The 20,944-nt window shown below is 35.6% G+C and overlaps 1 protein-coding gene across 6 annotated transcripts in view; it reads right to left on the bottom strand.

Moving 5' to 3' along the window:
* Nucleotides 1-20,944, bottom strand: part of LOC127834526 (histone-lysine N-methyltransferase PRDM9-like) — a 55,072-nt gene that overhangs the window by 11,642 nt on the left and 22,486 nt on the right. For 3 of the 6 annotated variants that reach the window (XR_008027979.1, XM_052360420.1, XM_052360424.1), the window contains exons 1-6: nt 12,180-12,531; nt 8,843-9,714; nt 6,763-6,888; nt 6,481-6,575; nt 5,638-5,749; nt 107-183 (exon numbers count right to left, since the gene is read on the bottom strand). Coding sequence is in view for 5 of the 6 variants with exons in the window: in XM_052360420.1 (XP_052216380.1) it covers nt 107-183; nt 5,638-5,749; nt 6,481-6,575; nt 6,763-6,888; nt 8,843-9,638 (1,206 nt within the window). In the remaining variant the exon portion in view is untranslated. Of the gene's footprint in view, nt 1-106; nt 184-5,637; nt 5,750-6,480; nt 6,576-6,762; nt 6,889-8,842; nt 9,715-12,179; nt 12,532-20,944 lie in introns of those variants that run through there. The other 3 variants (XM_052360422.1, XM_052360421.1, XM_052360423.1) reach the window with 3 other exon arrangements.

The raw sequence follows: 20,944 nt of genomic DNA, 5'->3' as shown, positions 1-20,944 counted from the left end.
CACAAATCTCAAGTCACAGTCTCATAAGCCTAAACTAATAAGTTTGTTTTTCCCTTAATTTCTCTACCACATGTAGTTTATGTTTTTTAAATGAACACAGCTTCACCTCTTTGTCCTGTATGTAGTTATAGGGTCCATGGACAGGGCAGTCCCCTTCAAACTCCGAGTTGCATTCTCCACAGTCTAAGAGAGCAAAATGAACAAACTAAGTAAAAGACCAATGTCAGGCACTTGAACATCAGATTTAAAGAAACCACAAATATGTACATGTATTATGCATTATGAATATTATTAAACTGCTAATTAAAAAACATATTTGACAGACAGCCTTTGAGTCATAACACCCAATATTATTATTCCCAGAGTCATCAGTTCACACAATAAGTCTCATATGGTTTCATCAAATGTTGTTTTTTCTTTCTAAGTTATGTGCAACACATCATCTGACAGAAAAGCAAATATATCCCCATCTGAACGAAGGAGCATAACAAGGCAGCCATGACGACTATATAGCACTCACCTATTATCAAGGTTCAATTGCTAAAATAGGTCAATTATTTGACCTAGTTACTTGGTTCGTTTCTTCCTGTGACACAGTTTTACTTTAGGCCTAGATATGGTCAAGAAAAATATTTACAAGTTTAATCACAAAAAGCCACAAATGAGGCATTTGAAGTGTTATTTCTATTTTTCTCAGATTTGGCCTGGGGACATAATTTTTGACTACATCTGACAAAAATTCTAACTAGCTACTGTCAAGATGAACATTGTGATCAAGGTTCTTCAAGATTGACTATTTAAGCGTCTTCCTATATGGTTACAAGGTACAAGGTTTTTCTGAAATTGACCCAGTTTCAAATGTACCTAGTTTTAAACGCACTTCATCCTTAGTTGCACTTGGCCTAGATATTGTTATATATAAACATTCTGACCAAGTTTTATCAGGATTATCAGGAAGGCCCTCTTAACCCCCCCCCCCCCCCCCCCCACCTGGACGCTTGGACCCATAGATGTTGACCTATCTCTCAAATAAAATAACGAAAACTGAGTTGCTGCACCTCATCAAGTCAGAAACCCCCATTCTCTTATAGATAACAAGTATGCTGAGCATCTAAAAATTTATACAGACGGCTCCAAATGCCCTAACTCTGGATTGGTATCTAATTCATTTGTTATTCCTTAAAAAAATATTGAACAAGAGGGCCTGAAAGGCCCAAAGTTGCTCACCTGAGATAATAAGGAACTGACCTGTACTGTGAAGCCAAAGATGTCATTAGAACAAATGTTCTCACCAACTTTCATGAAGAGTGAACAATAAATGTAATTTTTATAGTTATAACAAGGTTTTACTATAGCCATATAAGGATAAATTCCCTGGCAGCCACGTTGTTCAACAGACCGGAACCATTTTCGTACACATCCAAGATATCATTAAACAAATATTCTGACCAAGTTTTATGACCATTGGAATATAAATGTGACTTTAAGAGTGTTAACAAGTTTTTACTATAGTCATATAAGGAAAAATACCCCGCCCTCTGGTGGAAATGTTTTTAACCAACCGCAACCTTTCTTAAATTGTCAAAGATATCATAGGGACAAATCTTCTGACCAAGTTTCATGAAGATCGGACAATGAATCTGGCCTCTAGAGTGTTAACAAGGTTATACTATAGCCCTATATTACCATATTAGGAAAATGCACCTCCCCTGGCAGCCATGTTTTTCAACCAATCGGAACAATTTGTGAACTCATTAAAGATATCATTAAGACTAAACATCTGACCAAGTTTCATGAAGGTCGGACAATAAATGAGGCCTCTAGAGTGTTTACAAGGTTTCACTATAGCCATATAAGGAAAATTGCACCGCCCCCTGGCAGCCATGTTTTCACAAAACTGGAACAATTTTTGAACTAGTCCAAGATATAATTGGGACAAATCTTCTGACCAAGTTTCATGAAGGTCAAACAATTAATGTGGCCGACAGAGTGTAAACAAGGTTTTACTATAGCCATATAAGGAAAAATGCCCTGCCCCCTGGCAGCCATGTTTTTCAACAGACCAGAGCCATTTTCTAACTCACCCAAAATATCATGAGAACAAATGTTCTGACGAAGTTTAATGAAGATTGGACTATAAATGTGAGTTTTAGAGTGTTAAAAGGTTTTACTATAGCCATATATGAAAACATGCCCCGCCCCCTTGCGGCCATGTTTTTCAACCAACCGGAACCATTTTCGTACTTGTCCAAGATATCATTGGGAGAAATCTTCTGACCAAGTTTCATGATGATCGGAAAATAAATGTGGCTTCTAGAGTGTTAACAAGGTTTCACTATAGCCATATGAGAAAAAATGCCCCGCCCCCTGGCGGCATTGTTTTTCAACCAACTAGAACCATTTTCGATCACATCCAAGATAATATAAACAAAAATCTCCTGACCAAGTTTCATGAAGATTGGACAATAAATGTGGCCTGTAGAGTGTTAAAAAGGTATTACTATAGCAATATATAGCCATAGAAGGAAAATGCCCCGCCCGCTGGTGCCCATGTTTTTCACCCAACCAGAACTTTTTTTTTCTCGTCCAAGATATCATTGAGACCAATTTTCTTACAAAGTTTCATGATAATCGGACAATAAGTGTGGCCTCTAGAGTGTAAACAAGGTTTTACTAAAGCCAAATAAGGAAAAATGCCTCGCCCCCTGGTGGCCAGACATAAAAAGTACACCTCCACACCCAAATTATCTCCCTTATACCAATTCATGTTGTACTAATAGCCCTGCTGGCATCCCCCACCCACACCAGCCTACACTTCCAAAACTCCCGCTTTTATCCCCCAGGGGGGCAACTTGTATTTTATCCATGAATAAATGCATAAGTATTGTACATAATGTATATAAGCTACTTTAAATGCCCTATAAAGGTGACAAATCCAATTATTATGCATATAAACTTGCCTAATTTTTACCAGATTTCAGTTACCCTTGCATAAAAAATGCTAATAACACAGCTGAGGTGCAACGTTGTCAAGAAGTATTGAAGATATACCCGTTTCATAATTGGAAGATTTGTTTACATTTTTGCAACTAACGTGATGTGTAGCCCCAAAGCGGTGACGTATGCATAAAATAGCCAAAAGAACATTCACTTTTAATTCTATTTAAAACAACTTTTTACCAGCAAAAAGTAACTAATTAGATCACTACAAACGTTTTGACCATTATTAGAAGAGACATACTTTGTGAGTAATACCGAAAACATTGAAAATCAACGATATATTTTTGGTGACCTGAGTCACTTTCACTTTCCCGAGTAAAAAGCGATGTAAATAAACTGTAAACATGATTGACTTGGAGGACACTGTATTTTGAGCTCAAAACAAGTTGTATTGCTCATATTTTTATGGTAATGTCCAATAGCATATATATATTGTTTTTGGATAACCTTTATATATAAAATACGGAAAAAATATTTAAAAATCGGTAAATAAATACGGATCTTCACCTTTATAGAGCCTTTAATGTATGAACACAGTTGTTTGTCTCATTTTTAACTGTACAGTACATTGTTTTACTTTCTAATTTGTATGTAGCCCTATTAAGGTGACCGATTGGTGACAAATTAGTCATTACCTTTATTATATAAATATTATTATTAACATTCTTTTTAAATATTGTCATATGCCACTCTGAGGGACGTCTCTTCTTCATAGCCCAATTCTTTTTAAGGTTCCATACAGACAGGGTCTTATGTTGGAGCATTACGGCTATATTTCCTGTCTGCAAGTGTACAACATTGAACCACACATACAAATATTAACTAAAATACAATACAAATACAAGTTTAAACTAAAATACAATACAAAATACAATATATACCATATTTCCACATAAATGCATATATACATGCAATTGATTTATTACAGAGGGGGGCTATTTAAGCAAGCTCTACCCTCACAACTTATTAAAGTTCAATAATTTTCCCCATTGTTTATGTCTTTTCATACATCAAGATAACTATAACATTAGATTTACACCTATCATTTATTTAATTATGTTTGTAAACATATAGTGGCAATGTTGAACCATTTTGTGATCTGGAAAGTTCCAAAATACTAATAATTCTGTTAATCTCAAACAACTAAGTACACACCAGTGTAACTTTTCTCTCTAATTAATATAAAAATAAAAGTAATTCAATTTGATAAAAACATCTAAAAACACAGATCACAAAGTTAAAAGACTCCAACAACTCCATTGCAGTATATGCTGAACAATGCATCTAGTTATGATGATGCCACATACAATAGTATGTGTTTCCGCCATCCCGTCTTATACAAATTGGGCTATTCTCTCTTTCTTTTTTTTAACATAAACAACAACAACAATAAAATAATATAACATCTTCATAATAGTTTATCAGTATAAAACAATGTATGTGTGACTCTAAATGCAAATGAAATCTAAGTACTTTTGGCTGTAATTATCCTTTTCCTTTCATATATTTCCTTTCATTAAATTTTAATTGTTTACATTATACATAATGAACCCTATGTCAAGGTCGTCCGATGTACAAATTCTTGAATCCAAAACAGATTGACCTACTTGTCTTTGCAAGTAAAGCAATTTAAACCAATCAGCGCCATCGTTTTAATAAACAGTTATCCAATGGAAACACCGCTTTCTTAACAGCGTTATATAGGCAAAGTTTTTATGCTGAGTATTTCGTTTAAAACGCCCTTTAACAGTTATAAGTAAAGATATTTTTAAATGATTAGATTTTTATTAAAGCACCGCACCAACACTGCAAAGTAGACTATTTTATACATGGTTCAGCCCAGAAAAATCGGGCTGACCATATGGCTGTTTACGACCTTTTTAACGCAGAGTTTTTATATTAAGCAGTGTGCTCAGGCAATGGTTTTTAACCGAAGTCCCAAGGGTAAACAACCCCATTAGTCAGTTAAGTTTATCAGGATTGAATCTTAAACAAGGCTTTAAATGTTAAAAGGTTTTCAAAATTTGACCTAGTTTTCACTCAACTAAACCCATTTTGACTTAAAATATTGCAAAGTTTAGCATTTTGACAAAGCTTCATCAAGATTGATTCATACATGTGACTTCTAGAGTAGTAAGACATATTTTGTAGGATTCAACCAATTAGCCTAGTTTTTAACTTGCTTGACCCAGGTTCTAATTTGGTTTCAATATAAATATACTGACAAAGTTTTATCAATATTGATTTAACTGTTTCCTGTAGAATGGTTACAAGCCAAATGTTGACCATGAACAACACATGACACCTCATTTAAGACTAACCACAATAGCTCAACTTGTACAGGTCACCATGGCGTAGTGGACATGGTGTCCGCCTAGCAACTTGGAGTTTATGGGTTTGATCTCCATCTTAGGAGCGTTCTTTAGATCCCTCTCAAAGACACAAGGTACTAGTTCTAGTTCCAGGACTCGACAGAGTTTCAATTAAGCCTTAGGCTTGCGATGCAATCAAGCTAAAATAAATAGGTTTAAACTAACTAAAGTAAGTTCGAAGGAAGCTAAACATGATTATTATGTTTGTTGGTCTTAAGTAAGACTTTCTAGTGCAAGGTAATGGATATTTAGTTCTAGAGCTTACAGAGAAAATGGTCATTATCTCGAGGTTCCAGGTTCATACAGCTGGTCAGGTTCCTCTCTTGATGACTGTACTCAGTCTTGTCTTTTTTCAGGGTCTTGGCTTTCTTCATTCTCTGCAATAGATGATATGTAAATATGTACTTTAAGTTTCAGCTCTCTATCATCACTAATTTTTAGTTATGGGTGAAAAAAGGTGTCCTTACTCAATATTCTTTCAAAAGTATCTGAACCAAAATATGGATTTGCACAAGTTCATATGCTAGGACTGTCCTTGGCGAATTTATATGGCTCCCCCTAATATTCCCCTCATAAAGTGCGAGCATAAAAAACAGACAAAGGGCATTTATTCCGCAAATACTGGTCACCACAATTTTTAATTCTTTACCATCGGCAAACCTATATGCCACCATCACACCCAAGCATATAAAACAGTACATTTATTCCGCAAATACTAATCAAGGCATTTTTTTTGCCTTTTTGTAAAATTCTTTACTGTTGTCTACACATTATGGTTAATCCAGTAGTGAAAGTTTGAGCGAATTCTGCCAAACAGCTGAAGACTTAAAACACAACATTTTGGGATTATATTTTTTTAAGCAAAAAACAGACCAAGGACCATAATGTCGCGAAAACTGGTTGCAGCAAATCTTTCTTACCTTATGATCATCACACATTAATGTCCTTCAACTGTGAACAATTTAGCAATATCCAACCAGTAGATAGATTGGAAACACAAGCTTCATGACTGACGGACACACGTACGTATGGACAAACGCCATTCTTAATACCTCCCTATCCGTGGTTGCATTAAGAAGGAAAAAAAATACCACTAACTTATATGTACCTTAACTTTCTTTACTCTGTCACCCTTTTCGTTCAATTTTATCTTAGCTGGTTTCAGAGAAAGGACAGTCCTTGTCACAGCATTCACTTCACTATCTGCAAACATATCATTAAAATTAAACTACCGTAAATACTACGTTAGTTTTTCGACACCCATAGTAATAATTTTTGGTGACTTTTTTGTTCATTTATGATTCATGAGTTTAAGCTACATGTAACCCCCCCCCCCCCCCCCCCCCCCGATATATTGAATAAAAAAATATGATAAATCAATCTACACTACCTCTTGATGAAGGACTCATTGGCTGGACCACGCCACTGGATGAATCTTCACATAGAAATCTGTTTGGTTCCGCAAGAGTTGCATGACAGCTCTCGCGCTTCCTTTTGTCTCTTTCCAACAATATCTCTACAAAGTCATCATCGGAAGATTCAGAATTCACAAGAGCTTGTCACAGTAGTGCCAAATCCCCGCCGAAATGTGTTTGCTTGTATGACAACATTTGTTTTAGAGAGTAGAATAATATTTGTAAAACATGGCAGGCTGGCAGCTGTGTCATATATTTATATTTCAAGGAACAATTAGTTATATAGTGTTGGAATTATGCTGTAGAGAATAAAAGATATGGAAATGAAAGAAAGGGAGGTAATTGAAAAAGAAGACTATAAACAGTTACTGTTCTTGATCACTGTATTTTTCCTTAAAGTCATCTATTCATTTAATTAACAGTGAATACTTCAGTGTTCAAATTAAAATATGATTTTAAAATTAAATAAAAGGAGATATTAAACATTGAAAAGCTTAAAAATTTGATATGTGAAATTAAATTACATATAATTTAAAATTAAAAAAAAAAATATATATATATAAAAAATAAATGAAGGGAGATAATTAAAAAAAACTACGGCCGAAAGAGTTATGGTTCATATTCACTGCACTTCTCCTAATTGCCATTTATTTATATTTCTAGCTTCAAGTAGATCCCTTCAGTAGATTTAGAGCTATGCATCGGCCAAAAATTTACTTGGAAATAATATAAAAGGGGAGATAATTCAAAAACTAAAGTAGATAGAGTTATGGTTCTTGGTCACTGCACTTCTCCTAGTTGCCATCTTTTTATATTTCAAGTTTCAAGTAAATCCCTTCAGTAGATTGAGAGTTATGCTCCAGACAAAAGTTTACTTTGAAATTATCTAAAAGGTGAGATAATTCAAAAACTAAGGTATATAGACTTATGGTTCTTGGTCACTGCACTTCTCCTAGTTGCCATCTGTTTATATTTTAAGTTTCAAGTAAATCCCTTCAGTAGATTTAGAGTTATGCTCCGGACAAAAATTTACTTTGAAATTATATAAAAGGGGAGATAATTCAAAAACTAAGGTAGATAGAGTTATGGTTCTTGGTCACTGCACTTCTCCTAGTTGCCATCTGTTTATATTCTAAGTTTAAAGTGAATCAATTGAAAATATATTTGGAGTTATGCTCTGGACAAAGTTTCGGGCGGACGGACAGACAGACGGGACCAATTACTTTATCCCCTCCGAATTTTGTTTCGGCAGGGATAAAAAGATAATAAATAACTGATGCAGTAGTCTCTGTGAAATATTGAATGAATCATAACAGAAAGACATAAGAAATGATGGATGTGGATTAACTGTCATCTTGGATCAGAGTGTCCAGTCTGCACAATGTGTTAATTGTGAATCAACAGTATCTATTAAATATAGAAATGTTCAGCTGGAACAACAGTTTCACACTCAACCCCAGGACTTTTTTCCCACTCTCAGACAGCATACCATTAGAACAAATTTTCTGAATAAGTTTCATGAATGTTGGACAATTAATGTGACTTCTAGAGTGTTAACAAGGTTTTATTAAAGCCATAAAAGGAAAAATGCCCCAAGCCCTGGCGGTCATGTTTTTCAACAGAACAGAACCATTTTCATACTCATTCAACAGATCATAAGAACAAATATTATGACCAAGTTTCATGAAGGTTGGACAATACATGTGACTTCTAGAGAGTTTACAAGGTTTTACTTTAGCCATATAGCTTAGGAAAAATGCCGCGCCCCTGGTTGCCATGTTTTTCAACCAACCGGAACCATTTTCATACTTGTCCAAAATATCATTGGGGAAAATCTCCTAACCAAGTTTCATGAAGATCAGACAATAAATGTGGCCTCTAGAGTGTTACCAAGGCAAATGTTCAACATTCTCAATATTTTTCACAAATGGCTCAATTGGCTAACGACAGCGCGAGGCCTGTGAGCAAACAATTTAGGACGCACGACGGACAAAAGGTGATCACAAAAGCTTACCATGTGCACGTTGTGCTCAGGTGAGCTAAAAAATAAAATACCAGAGTCATCTTTTTCGGAGTTTGAATGTCTATGAACATCAAGGTTTGAGTAACGTTCTTTTTGTATTCTCTCTCCACCCACAGTTGGTCTTGTACAATATTGGTCAACATTTGAAAGCTCAATCTCTTCCCTTTTCGGAAATACAGAATTTAGGTAGGCCAGTTGAGCTTGATTCTCGATAGCGTTTGAATGATCACATAAAGCATTTGGATCATTTTCTGTTCTATTTTCATTGTCCGTATCTGTATTTACATACTGTTTAGCTATACCACATACATAATTGGGATCATTTGTTGTTATATAACTCTGGTCTGTATTTGGATTTAGAAACTGCTCATCTTGTGCTGTATATGCATTTGAATTGGAAATCGTGTTTTTGTTCACACATACAGAATCGACGCAAGCTTGTCTGGTGACATCTTGAGGCAGAATTTCATATTCCATCTGTTCTGATTTCACACATTCGGAGGTTAAACCATCTTGTTTGGTGTAATCTTGATCCATCTGTAAACATCCTCTTTGTTCATGTACTACATTGAAGGCGTCTTGTTTGTTACAATCTGGTTGTCTCTCTTCCCATAGAACCTGTTCTGATTTGGCACACCCAGAATACAAATCAGCAGCCGTATTATCGGTATACCATTCATCAGTCTCCATTTTGACGCAAACACAGCTAAAGTCACCTTGTTTTCGGTCTGAATTTAAGGTCACCACACTTACCCTAGCAGACATAGTGTTTACGCTAGTTTGGGTTGTGGAATCAAAATCGTTTATAATCTCATTCTCACTTTCCATGATATTGCTTTCTGTCTTTTGTTTTGTCAATTTGAACTTTTTGGAGGCCAGAAGAGAACTCTATGTACGCGTCATTCTGGAAATAATTTACAGATAAAACATGTTAATTCATAGGCAATTTCATGAGATAGATATGGTCACAACACTTATACATGTAAATCTGTAAAAATATTGTGAATTGTTTGACAGTTACAATCATTAAAAAATTATGTAAAGTGGTCTTAAAAACTTATCTTGATATATTAGTTTTTAAACAAGCGATGTGTTTGTGAATCACTATGTCCCCATATATTCGACCTTTGACCTTGAAGGATGACCTTGACCTTTCACCACTCAAAGTGTGCAGCTCTATGAGATACACATGCATGTCAAATATGAAGTTGCTGTCTTCAATATTGCAAAAGTTATTGCAAATGTTAAAGTTTGCACAAACAAACACACAAACCAACCAACAGACAGGGCAAAAACAATATCTCCCCCACTATGGTGGTGGGGGACATAAAAATATTTTATGTATGAACAAGAGATGTGCTTGTCAGAAACACAATGCCCCCTATTGCGCAGCTTTGAAGCCATATATTTGACCTTTGACCTTGAAGGATGACCTTGACCTTTCACCACTCAAAATGTGCAGCTGAATGAGAAGAAAGTAAGAGATTGAATGGAGAAATGATTTTTTTTTTACCATTGACCTTGAAGGATGACCTTGACCTTTCACCACTCAAAATGTGCAGCTCAGCTCCAGGAGATACACATGCATGCCAAATATCAAGTTGCTATCTTCAATATTTAAAAAGTTATGGCCAATGTTAAAGTTTTCGGATGGACGGAATATTTGACATTTGACCTTGAAGGATGACCTTCACCTTCACCTTTCACCACTTAAAATGTTTAGCTCCAGGAGATACACATGCATGCAAAATATCAAGTTGCTATCTTCAAAAGTGAAAAAGTTATGGCCAATGTTTAAGTTTTCGGACGGACGGACAGACGCCATATATTAGACATTTGACCTTGAAGGATGACCTTCACCTTTCACCACTCAAAATGTGCAACTCCATGAGATGCACATGCATGCCAAATATCAAGTTGCTATCTTCAATATTTAAAAAGTTATGGCCAATTTTTAAGTTTTCGGACGGACGGAATATTTGACATTTGACCTTGAAGGATGACCTTGACCTTCACCTTTCACCACTTAAAATGTTTAGCTCCAGGGGATACACATGCATGCAAAATATCAAGTTGCTATCTTCAAAAGTGAAAAAGTTATGGCCAATGTTTAAGTTTTCGGACGGACGGACAGACGCCATATATAAGACATTTGACCTTGAAGGATGACCTTCACCTTCACCTTTCACCACTCAAAATGTGCAACTCCATGAGATGCACATGCATGCCAAATATCAATTTGCTATGTTTAATATTGAAAAAGTTATGACCATTCAAGTTTTCGGACGGACGGACAGACTGACATGCTGACTGACTGACTGACATGTTCAACTGCAAAATGCCACCCTACCAGGGGCATAAAAATAATATTGTATACCAAATACTGTAAAACCATTACATTTTGTGTGGTAAGAATTTTAGTGTATTCATTGGTCCGCTGAACCACGAATTCAAGTACCAACGATTATTTATACATTGTTGATCCGAAATCAGGCATTTCCAAATGTCATATCGGGCAATCGTGCTATAGTAGGAGGACCTGTCTGAACTGTTCCCGTTTTCAACCATTTTGAAAGAGACAGTGTTTGATTGAGCAATGCTAGTTAATACAATATCTTGTTTTTTTATAAGTGTTTGGGTAAAAATACTTTTTAAATTAAGCATGGTATTTAAACTGCACATCAACGATTGTTCTCTTTTATGTGACGTCGTCAACTTAACAGTTTGCAGATTTATCACATATGTCAATTAGTGCCAATTTAAGTTAAGAGACATAACGGTTTTCACACGTGTATAGAGCTGCAACTATTCACCAACAGCTCAATTCGATTTCAGACACTCCGATACCGATTTTTTCGATTCGATTCATCTTCAAACCTAGTTTTATCATATATTCACTCTTATGCCTCAAAATTAACATTTCTGTTCAAATGTGATTTCAATAAAACACATAAAAAAGAAAAGCAAATTAGGACTCAATTTTAATATAAAAACTTCTGACTAGAAGATTGTGTTGATTACACAATGATATAAAAAATAAATAAATAATCATAAGAACGTATCTGGAATCAGTTGAATGGTAGTACTATCACTATTACACCTTTACCCAAAATCACTAAGATAAGATAAGATAAGATTTATTTTGAGTCGGCAAGACATAAATAGACAACATAAGCCATTAAGGCTTTTGAACCGACTATATAAACATGTGTATAAATGTAACAAGTATAAAACAGCTACAATATGGAAATAAAATATAGCAAAGTTAAAAGATATGATATGCATGCTACTAAGTTAATGAAATCACAGTATTACATTCTAATAGTGTTCATACTATTTAAAGAAATATCGTGCTATAAGCATGCCTACCACTGTGCCATGACAGCATCACCTGTTACCTGTAGGACAAATCACATTCTCTAATAAACTTAACAAAACTCCAACAGAAATAGAACTACTTTTCTGGCTGGCGACTTGAGTAGTTGCACTTGTGCGACCTCTTTGTCTTGCTAAATCAACGTTATGTTTGTGTTTGACATATTGCATTAAATTAGATAAGTGGTTGAGCCGGACTTAGCGTACGCCACATCCGTGAAGCACAGTTTACGCTTTGCTTTATTGGTAGGGCTATCATCCTGAAACCAAAAAAACCTGCCACACTTTTGATTTTAGCTTCTTAGGCGCATCTGATAATTTCAATTTGTATGCAACATCTAGTTCAGCCATTTTGACACTTTTTCCGAAAGTAGACCGTAACGGGCTTATTGATTGGATGACTAAAGTAATAAGCAACCAATCGCGCGCGTCGTAATTACAGGTAAAGATAAAACCGACACCTTCCTGTATCAATAGTCAAAATACAGCGCGCTTTACGTATCTATGTATATATACATGTATGTATATATGTTAAAGGGATCTTTTCACGCTTTGGTAAATTGACAAAATTGAAAAAAGTTGTTTCAGATTCGTAAGTTTTCGTTTTAGTTATGATATTTGTGAGGAAACAGTAATACTGAACATTAACCATGCTCTAATATAGCCATTATATGCATCTTTTGACGATTTTAAAACCTAAAAATTATAAAGCGTTGCAACGCGAAACGATTGAATAATTTGGAGAGTTCTGTTTTTGTCGTTAAATTTTGTGAAACTACGAAGATTGCTTATATAAGGTATAAAATACGTCAAGAATGTGTACTCGGCGGAATAGCTCAGTAGGCTAAAGCATTTTTACTTCAGGACTCTGGCAGGACTCCAGGGGTCACTGGTCCGAAACCTGCTCCGGGCAATGTTCTTTTCCTTTGTTAATTTTTTTTCTTGATTTTTTACTGGAGCTTTTACGATCCAATGTTTACATTTATCAATATAAAGCATTTAATGAATAAGTTAAAAAAATGCCAAAATCTGTGAAAAGGCCCCTTAAAAGAATCAAATCGAATTTGGTGTAGGTTTAGTATCGTAATCGAATCGAAGCATTTCAAATCGATTTTCGATGAATCGGATCGAATCGTTGCAGCTCTACACGTGTATTTTGCGGACCTTATTACTCAATTGTTACTACTAGGGGATAGATTGCGCTGAGAATTGCAACAAGGGCTGTTTGTAAAACATGCATGCCCCCCATATGGGCTGTCCGTTGTAGTGGCAGCCATTGTGTGAATACGATTTTTGTCACTGTGACCTTGACCTTTGACCTAGTGACCTGAAAATCAATAGGGGTCATCTGCGGGTCACGATCAATGTACCAATGAAGTGTCATGATCCTAGGCAAAAGCGTTCTTGAGTTATCAACTGAAAATCATTTTACTATTTCGGATCACCGTGACCTTGACCTTTGACCTTGTGACTTCAAAATCAATAGGGGTCATCTGCAAGTCATGATCAATCTACCTATGAAGTTTCATGATCCTAGGCATAAGCGTTCTTGAGTAATCATCTGAAAATCATTTTACTATTTAGGGTCACCGTGACCTTGACCTTTGACCTAGTGACCTCAAATTCAATAGGGGTCATCTGCGAGTCATGATCAATCTACCCATGAAGTTTCATGATCCTAGGCGAATGCGTTCTTGAGTTATCATCCGGAAACCATTTTACTATTTCGGGTCACCGTGACCTTGACCTTTGACCTAGTGACCTCAAAATCAATAGGGGTCATCTGCAAGTCATGATCAATCTACCCATGAAGTTTCATGATCCTAGGCGTATGCGTTCTTGAGTTATCATTCAAAAAACATTTTCCTATTTCTGGTCACCGTGATCTTGACCTTTGACCTAATGACCTCAAAATCAATAGGGGTCATCTGCGAGTCATGATCAATGTACAATGTACCTATGAAGTTTCATGATCCTAGGCCCAAGCGTTCTTGAGTTATTGTCTGACAACCACCTGGTGGACGGACCGACCGACAGACAGACCAACTGACATGAGCAAAGCAATATACCCCCTCTTCTTCGAAGGGGGGCATAAATATTGTAAAACAACATTGATGGCAATTAGCGAGCGGGGACAAACAAGTGCGCCGCTTTATCGCTATTATCGACAATTATCGGCAACACTTTCATGCTTCAGTGCACATTAACCTCAAGTCTTGCTGTCAACACAGATAAGCAGATTATGCTTTGTTATTACTCTTGTTGTTTTAATAAAAGTTAAATTATTATGACCGTCAGTCTTCCCCAACAATTTGAAATCCACGAAATTAGGTGCCAACAAATGAGTTGTTTTTTATTAAACCACGAAATTTCATACCGACGAATTTCTATATGTTTACAGTAATTGATCGTCTGTTATTTTAAAAGTTCAGACTAATTGTGTCTTGTTCTGATAAAACTGGGCATAATACATGTGCGTATAGTGTCCTCCCAGATTAGCCTGTGCAGTCCACACAGGCTAATCAGGGACGACACTTTCCGCCTAAACTTGATTTTTGGTGAGGAGGGACATCCTTGAAACTAAAAATACGATAAAAGCGGAAAGTGTTGTCCCTGATTAGCCTGTGCGGACTGCACAGGCTAATCTGGGACGACACTTTACGCACATGAATTAAGCCCAGTTTTCTCAGAACAAGACACAATTAAACTAGCTCTTGTTACAATATTATAGTGACTAATACCTCTCCATGTTGTTACAAGTAGCATGGTATAGCAATGATTAACTGGACTCTTAGGCAGAGTTTTAAATAAGAATTGTTTAAGGAGACCAACTTGTAATGTGAACTGTGAAGCCTTTCTCTGAATGATTCAAAGAAAAGAATACTGTCCTATATAATTATTTCTATATCCATTTTTACATGGTTTGGGAAACTACATCTTGGCATTGTAAAATATGTTCCTTATTGTTACTGCATTATGTACATCAGAGGGCAATAGCGACGATAATTTATGTTTATGAAAATTTGTTTGAGACCCAACAACAAAACTTAAGGGTAGATTTTTTTCTTTGTATCGACTATTTTGTTTTTGGTTAATTGTGTAAACTTGTTTGAAAAACAAATAGCGGTCATGAACAAGGCTTAAGTAAACATTAACCATACATTTTCCTTGTTACCTTAGCAAATAATTATTGAAAGATGTGAACATAAATTTTTATTAATATATAAAAACAAGAAAGATGCTCCCCAAAGTTTTTTTTGTCACAATATTGCACTATATATTCAGATAAAAGGGAACGTCTTGAGGGGCATAACTTTGGACAAAATAATACGATGGATGGCTTAGCAACTTAAAAAATGTCAAAGGGCTATAACTCTCTAAATAAATCATCTAACCAGAACCCACAAATAACATGCGCATCTCCTCAAGGTAGTTAAGCTTCCCATAAAGCTTCATTGAAATCCAGTCAGTAGTTGGGGAGAAATAGCCCGGACAAGAATTGCACTATATTATAATGTACAGTTTATAGAAAATTTCAAAGGGCCGTAACTCTGTGAAAATCATCCGACCAGAACCGGCTGATAATATGCACATCTCCTCTTGGTAGTGAAGCTTCACATAAAGTTTAATTGAATTCCGGTCATTAATTGCTGAGAAATAGCCCGGACAAAAATTGTGCACGGACGGACGGACACACGCACGGACAGACGAAACGGCGACAATATGCTCACCCAAAAAATTTGGGGGGAGCATAAAAAGATTACTAGAAAAATAGCACATGTTTTAAAATTTGATGCAGCAACCTTATTTTCATATGAAAAGAAGCATTACATTTTTCTTGTCTTAATTCACTTTAAACTAGATTTACCGTAAATGTTGGTTAACTTGAAATCAAATTTCATAATTTCAGTGTCCTAATTGTGAAGACAGAGAACCCTGGATTGATGCATTATTTGGTATGACATTATAATGACGAAAGAGTTTCCTTGTGTCTTCATAAAATTTTGGGATCTGAATACATGTATTCAAAATTTGGTAACAATGTGGTCTTGTGTTTGTACTACATTATGATACATAAGAGATCATTAGAAAACTTTTTAAAGCAACATTTGCAAATACATAATAACATTTTTCATAATGTTTTGTGTATCCAAGAGGTTTTCAGTCAACTCGTACCTCAGTCAACTCGTACAGAAGTCAATTGGTACATTATTGGTCAACTCGCACAATAGAGTACCGAAGTCAACTCGTATCTGATTCAAAATAGTGATGTGTTAATGGCCGTTCTAGATGAGTAATTTATGCATACACACAAATGAGAAACACTTTCAGAGTTGAGTATTTCAATATTTTCACAAAATATCAACAAAAAAAATCACAAAATATTTTTTTCAAGATTTACAAGCACAGGGCTTGTACTTTGTGCTCAGCTGTTTAAGCAGGGCTTACACAGAAATAAATCGATTTATATATACATAACTAAGAAACTTTGATCTATTTAAGAAATAATATTTTTCTATCATGGTTTGTTGTCGTATAACCCACAGTAAGGAGTATAGATGCGAAGGAATTAAATCACGAGTGCGAAGCATGAGTGATTTGATAACACGCATCTATACAACTTACTGTGGGTTATTCGACAACAAACCATCATAGAAAAATATTATTTCGATTCTAACACGATTCTGATTGATTTGGTTCAAGCTTTAGGACGTGAACTATATTTTTCAATACTCCGCCCTTCTTAGTACCAAGTTCACTATTTAGTGACGTCATTGAATTGTACAAACATATGACGTCATTTTCATTAATAAATATTTTGCAAATGACGTCACTTTCATTGAAAACCACAATCGTAGAAACTTAATGACCTCAGGTTTATTGATGCTACTGAAAAGCTGACATGCTATTAATGTTTTCTGAATTACGTTTCCTAACAAATAACATTCTTTGTAGGCGTGGTTATGCTACTTATCACCAAATATATAATTTATTGTTTCATGACATTTATATACATGCTACATTTATGACATTTCTTTTAAAGCAGGTTTTAGCACGTGCATTTTACTGCAATATTTTCTTTATTTTTTCGGAACTATTTTTGAAACATTAAGCTCCGCCCATAAGTTATTGCAGAATAACCCAAACTTGATTTCATTCTTTGTCTATAGAAAACAAGTCGCGTGCCGTGTTAGAATATGTAAAAACGGCATACAGCAAACAACACCTAATTTTCATCTTAATTTTCTTAAATTCATGGACACAATAGGCATAAATACACGTCATCAAAGTTGATTTTAAACTTGATTATAAAAGTAAAACTAATTAATTACAAGCTAAATTAGCTTTAATTGACTCCTATGCGGTATGCAACACCTTTTACACCATAATCCGTGTTGTGACAAATATTAAAGTAAAACTGACTAATTAACATACCAAATAACTTTAATTGATTAATCCGTGAAAAACACTAACCACAAATGTAAAAGAGACTTTAAAGGGACCTTTTCACTGATTTTGGCATGTGTTGAAAATTGGCATTAAATGCTTTTTTATTGATAAATGTAAATATGGATCAAAGAAACTCCAGTAAAAAACAAGAATACAATTGAACAAAGAAAATAAGTAACCCTTAACTGGGGCTCGATTGGTCATTGTTGGCTCGGGTACCATTTAACTGTACCCAGGGTACTCTTACACTATGATACCCGTGTTTTTTGCCTAATTCGCGGAGTCATGTATGGTGGACAGTTTGATTTTTTAGTGAAAAATCACCGAGATTTCACGTGATTCATCACTCTGCCGCTGCGCGAGTGAAAGATAATCTTTGCGGTGATTCCCCGCTATTTTGTGGTGATTCACCACAATTGCCGTGATTGCAGTGGATATCGGTGACATCGGTGATTTACCAATTCATGCATATAAACCGAATCGTTTCGATAAATGTATACATACCACTTTTTTAATGTTCAAATTTATCCGATAATCCAATATAATTACAACATTACTTACGAAAAAATAATCTTAAACATTTATGATGATAAATATGTTTAAGAATTTCATAAACTCAACCATATGCCTATGCCATTTTTCAGAAGTGTAAAGAGTACAGTGCATTATGGGACACAGCTTTCATTGGACGAGCAAATTTAAATTTAGTTTGAATGAAATACGATCATGTACAATAAATGTTTTATTGCGCCATACGCAGTCATGTAAAAAACGTGCTTCCCGAGGACTTTGTTATAACAGGTAAAAATGAAAGTGAATATCTGTTAACAGTTACACTGCGTTAGCATGTAAATAAATTGTCTGGATTATTTCATTCATTTTTCTTACACGTACTGCTCTGATAGGGAACACAGTAAAGGCACCGTGTACTTACACAAAAACGCCTGTCAGCGGTGTTCACTTTTCCCGATGGGTGACATTTCACGAGGAACAGACACGCTACTGACCCCGGTGTTCGGCAAACACCCGAAATCGCTGCAGTTGCACGCTATCGTTAACGGGAACACCCGTGATCACCGCAATGCTGTAAACACCTGTCTGCGAGGGTCATTCACTTGTTTTAAATGTACATGTACAAAAGAAAATCATATACTACATGTAGATATTGCATGTATGTGCACGTGTATGCACATGTATGGGTACTTAAATTCGGACAGTACGTAAAGTCGGAAATGTAAATAAAGCGTTTAGATGATCAATACTATTTATTAACTCTTATGGTGTTAATCAATGCAATTGACCTTTTTAACGACAAATATCGAGTTTTAAAGAAATCAAGTGAGTATTAAATCATTTATTTACTTGTGTCCAACTTTAAGTACCGTCCGAATTTACGTACTGCATCAGTAAGTTACGACACTTGTGTGCAGTCAGTATACAATACAATAATTGTTTTAATAATGAAGGAACTGAAACAGTGTAACTGTAACGATACAGCGTGTTTAAATTATATTTTTTTAAGAGGAATTGTCAATGCCAAATAATTTGCGAGATACCGCGGTACTTTAGTAAAAATTCACAACAAATTTTTTATGGGAATCAAAAGATCTCAATGTTGTACCCGCTACGAAATTTTTATTAACAAATAAATACACCCACGCCAATTTTCGCGCGCTTTTTATCAAGACTAAGAAATTCATTTATTTTATGTAGAAGTTGTAATCGAAAATAGCTGTACATGACGTGTTCAAACCGTGTCAGGTGATTTACGCATGTTGGAATACAATTGTCCTTATTGGGCACTTATTTCATAAAATCTTTAAATAAAAATCATATGCTATAATTCATTTGAAACTTTCGAAAATTGCGAACATTTGTGTTTATGACATTCTCGAGCACTCTTATCATCTAAATTACCCACCCATAATTTTCTTTTAAAAATGGAAATCAGGCATGTATGAGATTATCGAGTAAAGGATAAAGATGGGAGAAGTTGCATATATGCGATTGAGACAGTTGACATGTATGTACATGTATCGTGGAATCCAGAGACTCAAGATACTACGATTACTGCGATCAGTTATGAGTTCTCCATGGCTTCAAACTGTTAATTGCATAATCAAACACGCAATTATCACTCATCCAGATACGGTATCCTACAGCTAGGTGCGAACACGTTTTTTTGTTTTATACGCGGCGTTTAAAAAGACAGAAAACACTGTCATGGGCATGGGTGTGAAATTCATTATTCATTATCACTTTTAAATGAAGGGGATCAATACAATATGTTCAATCATTTTATTTTTAGCGAACAAGATGAACACTGTGGTAGATATTATAGGTACTGGGTGATTTGCGGTGTTCGCCTTATGGCAAGCGGTGTTCGCCTTATGACAAACGGCCCCCGCGACATTTGTTCAGAACACCCATTGCGGGGTTCACATTGGTAAGCGAACACAGTGAGATGAACACAGCGGGGAGTGGCGTTTGTGTAAGTACACGGTGCCTGTCCTGTACATTTAATAAACACTGACTCGCAAGTTTTTCACATCTTTATTGACATTACACAACAGATTAACACCAATTAGCTGTTGAAGGTAGTTTAATCTCTAAGCGATTTAAATCAGTTAAACAGACGGATAAAGCAATGAACTGTGATCGTCGCCATTTTTGTACCGCATAGCCGAATTACAGATTTCCAGTTTGCGAAGTCATTTTTTGCCAATTCCCAATGGGCCGAATATTTATTATTTTGGTTATTTACAAAGTACCCTAGTTTGCGGAATGCATATTTTACATGTAAGTGTAACCGTCAAAGCAAATCGCGAAAAAAGGTGAATCACTGCGGTTTGCGGTGAATCGCCCTGATTGCCTTACCGCGAGATACATCGCGCGACGGTCACAGTGGAATCGCCGAGACATCACCCAAATTTTCTTGTCACTCGGAATCACCGCGATTTGTCAAGTTGCATCGATCGCGGTGATGCGAGATGTATGCAAAAATCAGGGGTCGCGTAGTGTAAGATTACTTAGATGTACCCCGGGTAGGGTAATTATACTAAAACGTAACCGGGAATTCTCACGCTAAATTGGTCGTTGTCGTCTCAAAAAAATTAATTTTGGTCAAATTAATGTCAATATTTGAAAAATGACCTTTACAGGCATTGAACAAACCACTTCACAGCTTGAATTTGCAAGTGAAGTTGACGGTAAGTAAAGTTTGTAAAATACTTCACCGACTGGGAGAGTGATATTTTTCCGGTTGAGAAATATAAACTCAGTTCCAGAACTCCTGCAACATCGCTACA

The sequence above is a fragment of the Dreissena polymorpha genome, chromosome 6, assembly GCF_020536995.1.
Source record: "Dreissena polymorpha isolate Duluth1 chromosome 6, UMN_Dpol_1.0, whole genome shotgun sequence".
NCBI lineage: Eukaryota > Metazoa > Mollusca > Bivalvia > Myida > Dreissenidae > Dreissena > Dreissena polymorpha.
The sequence above is the reverse complement of the archived record's forward strand: the minus strand, read 5'-3'. Positions and strand labels throughout refer to the sequence as shown.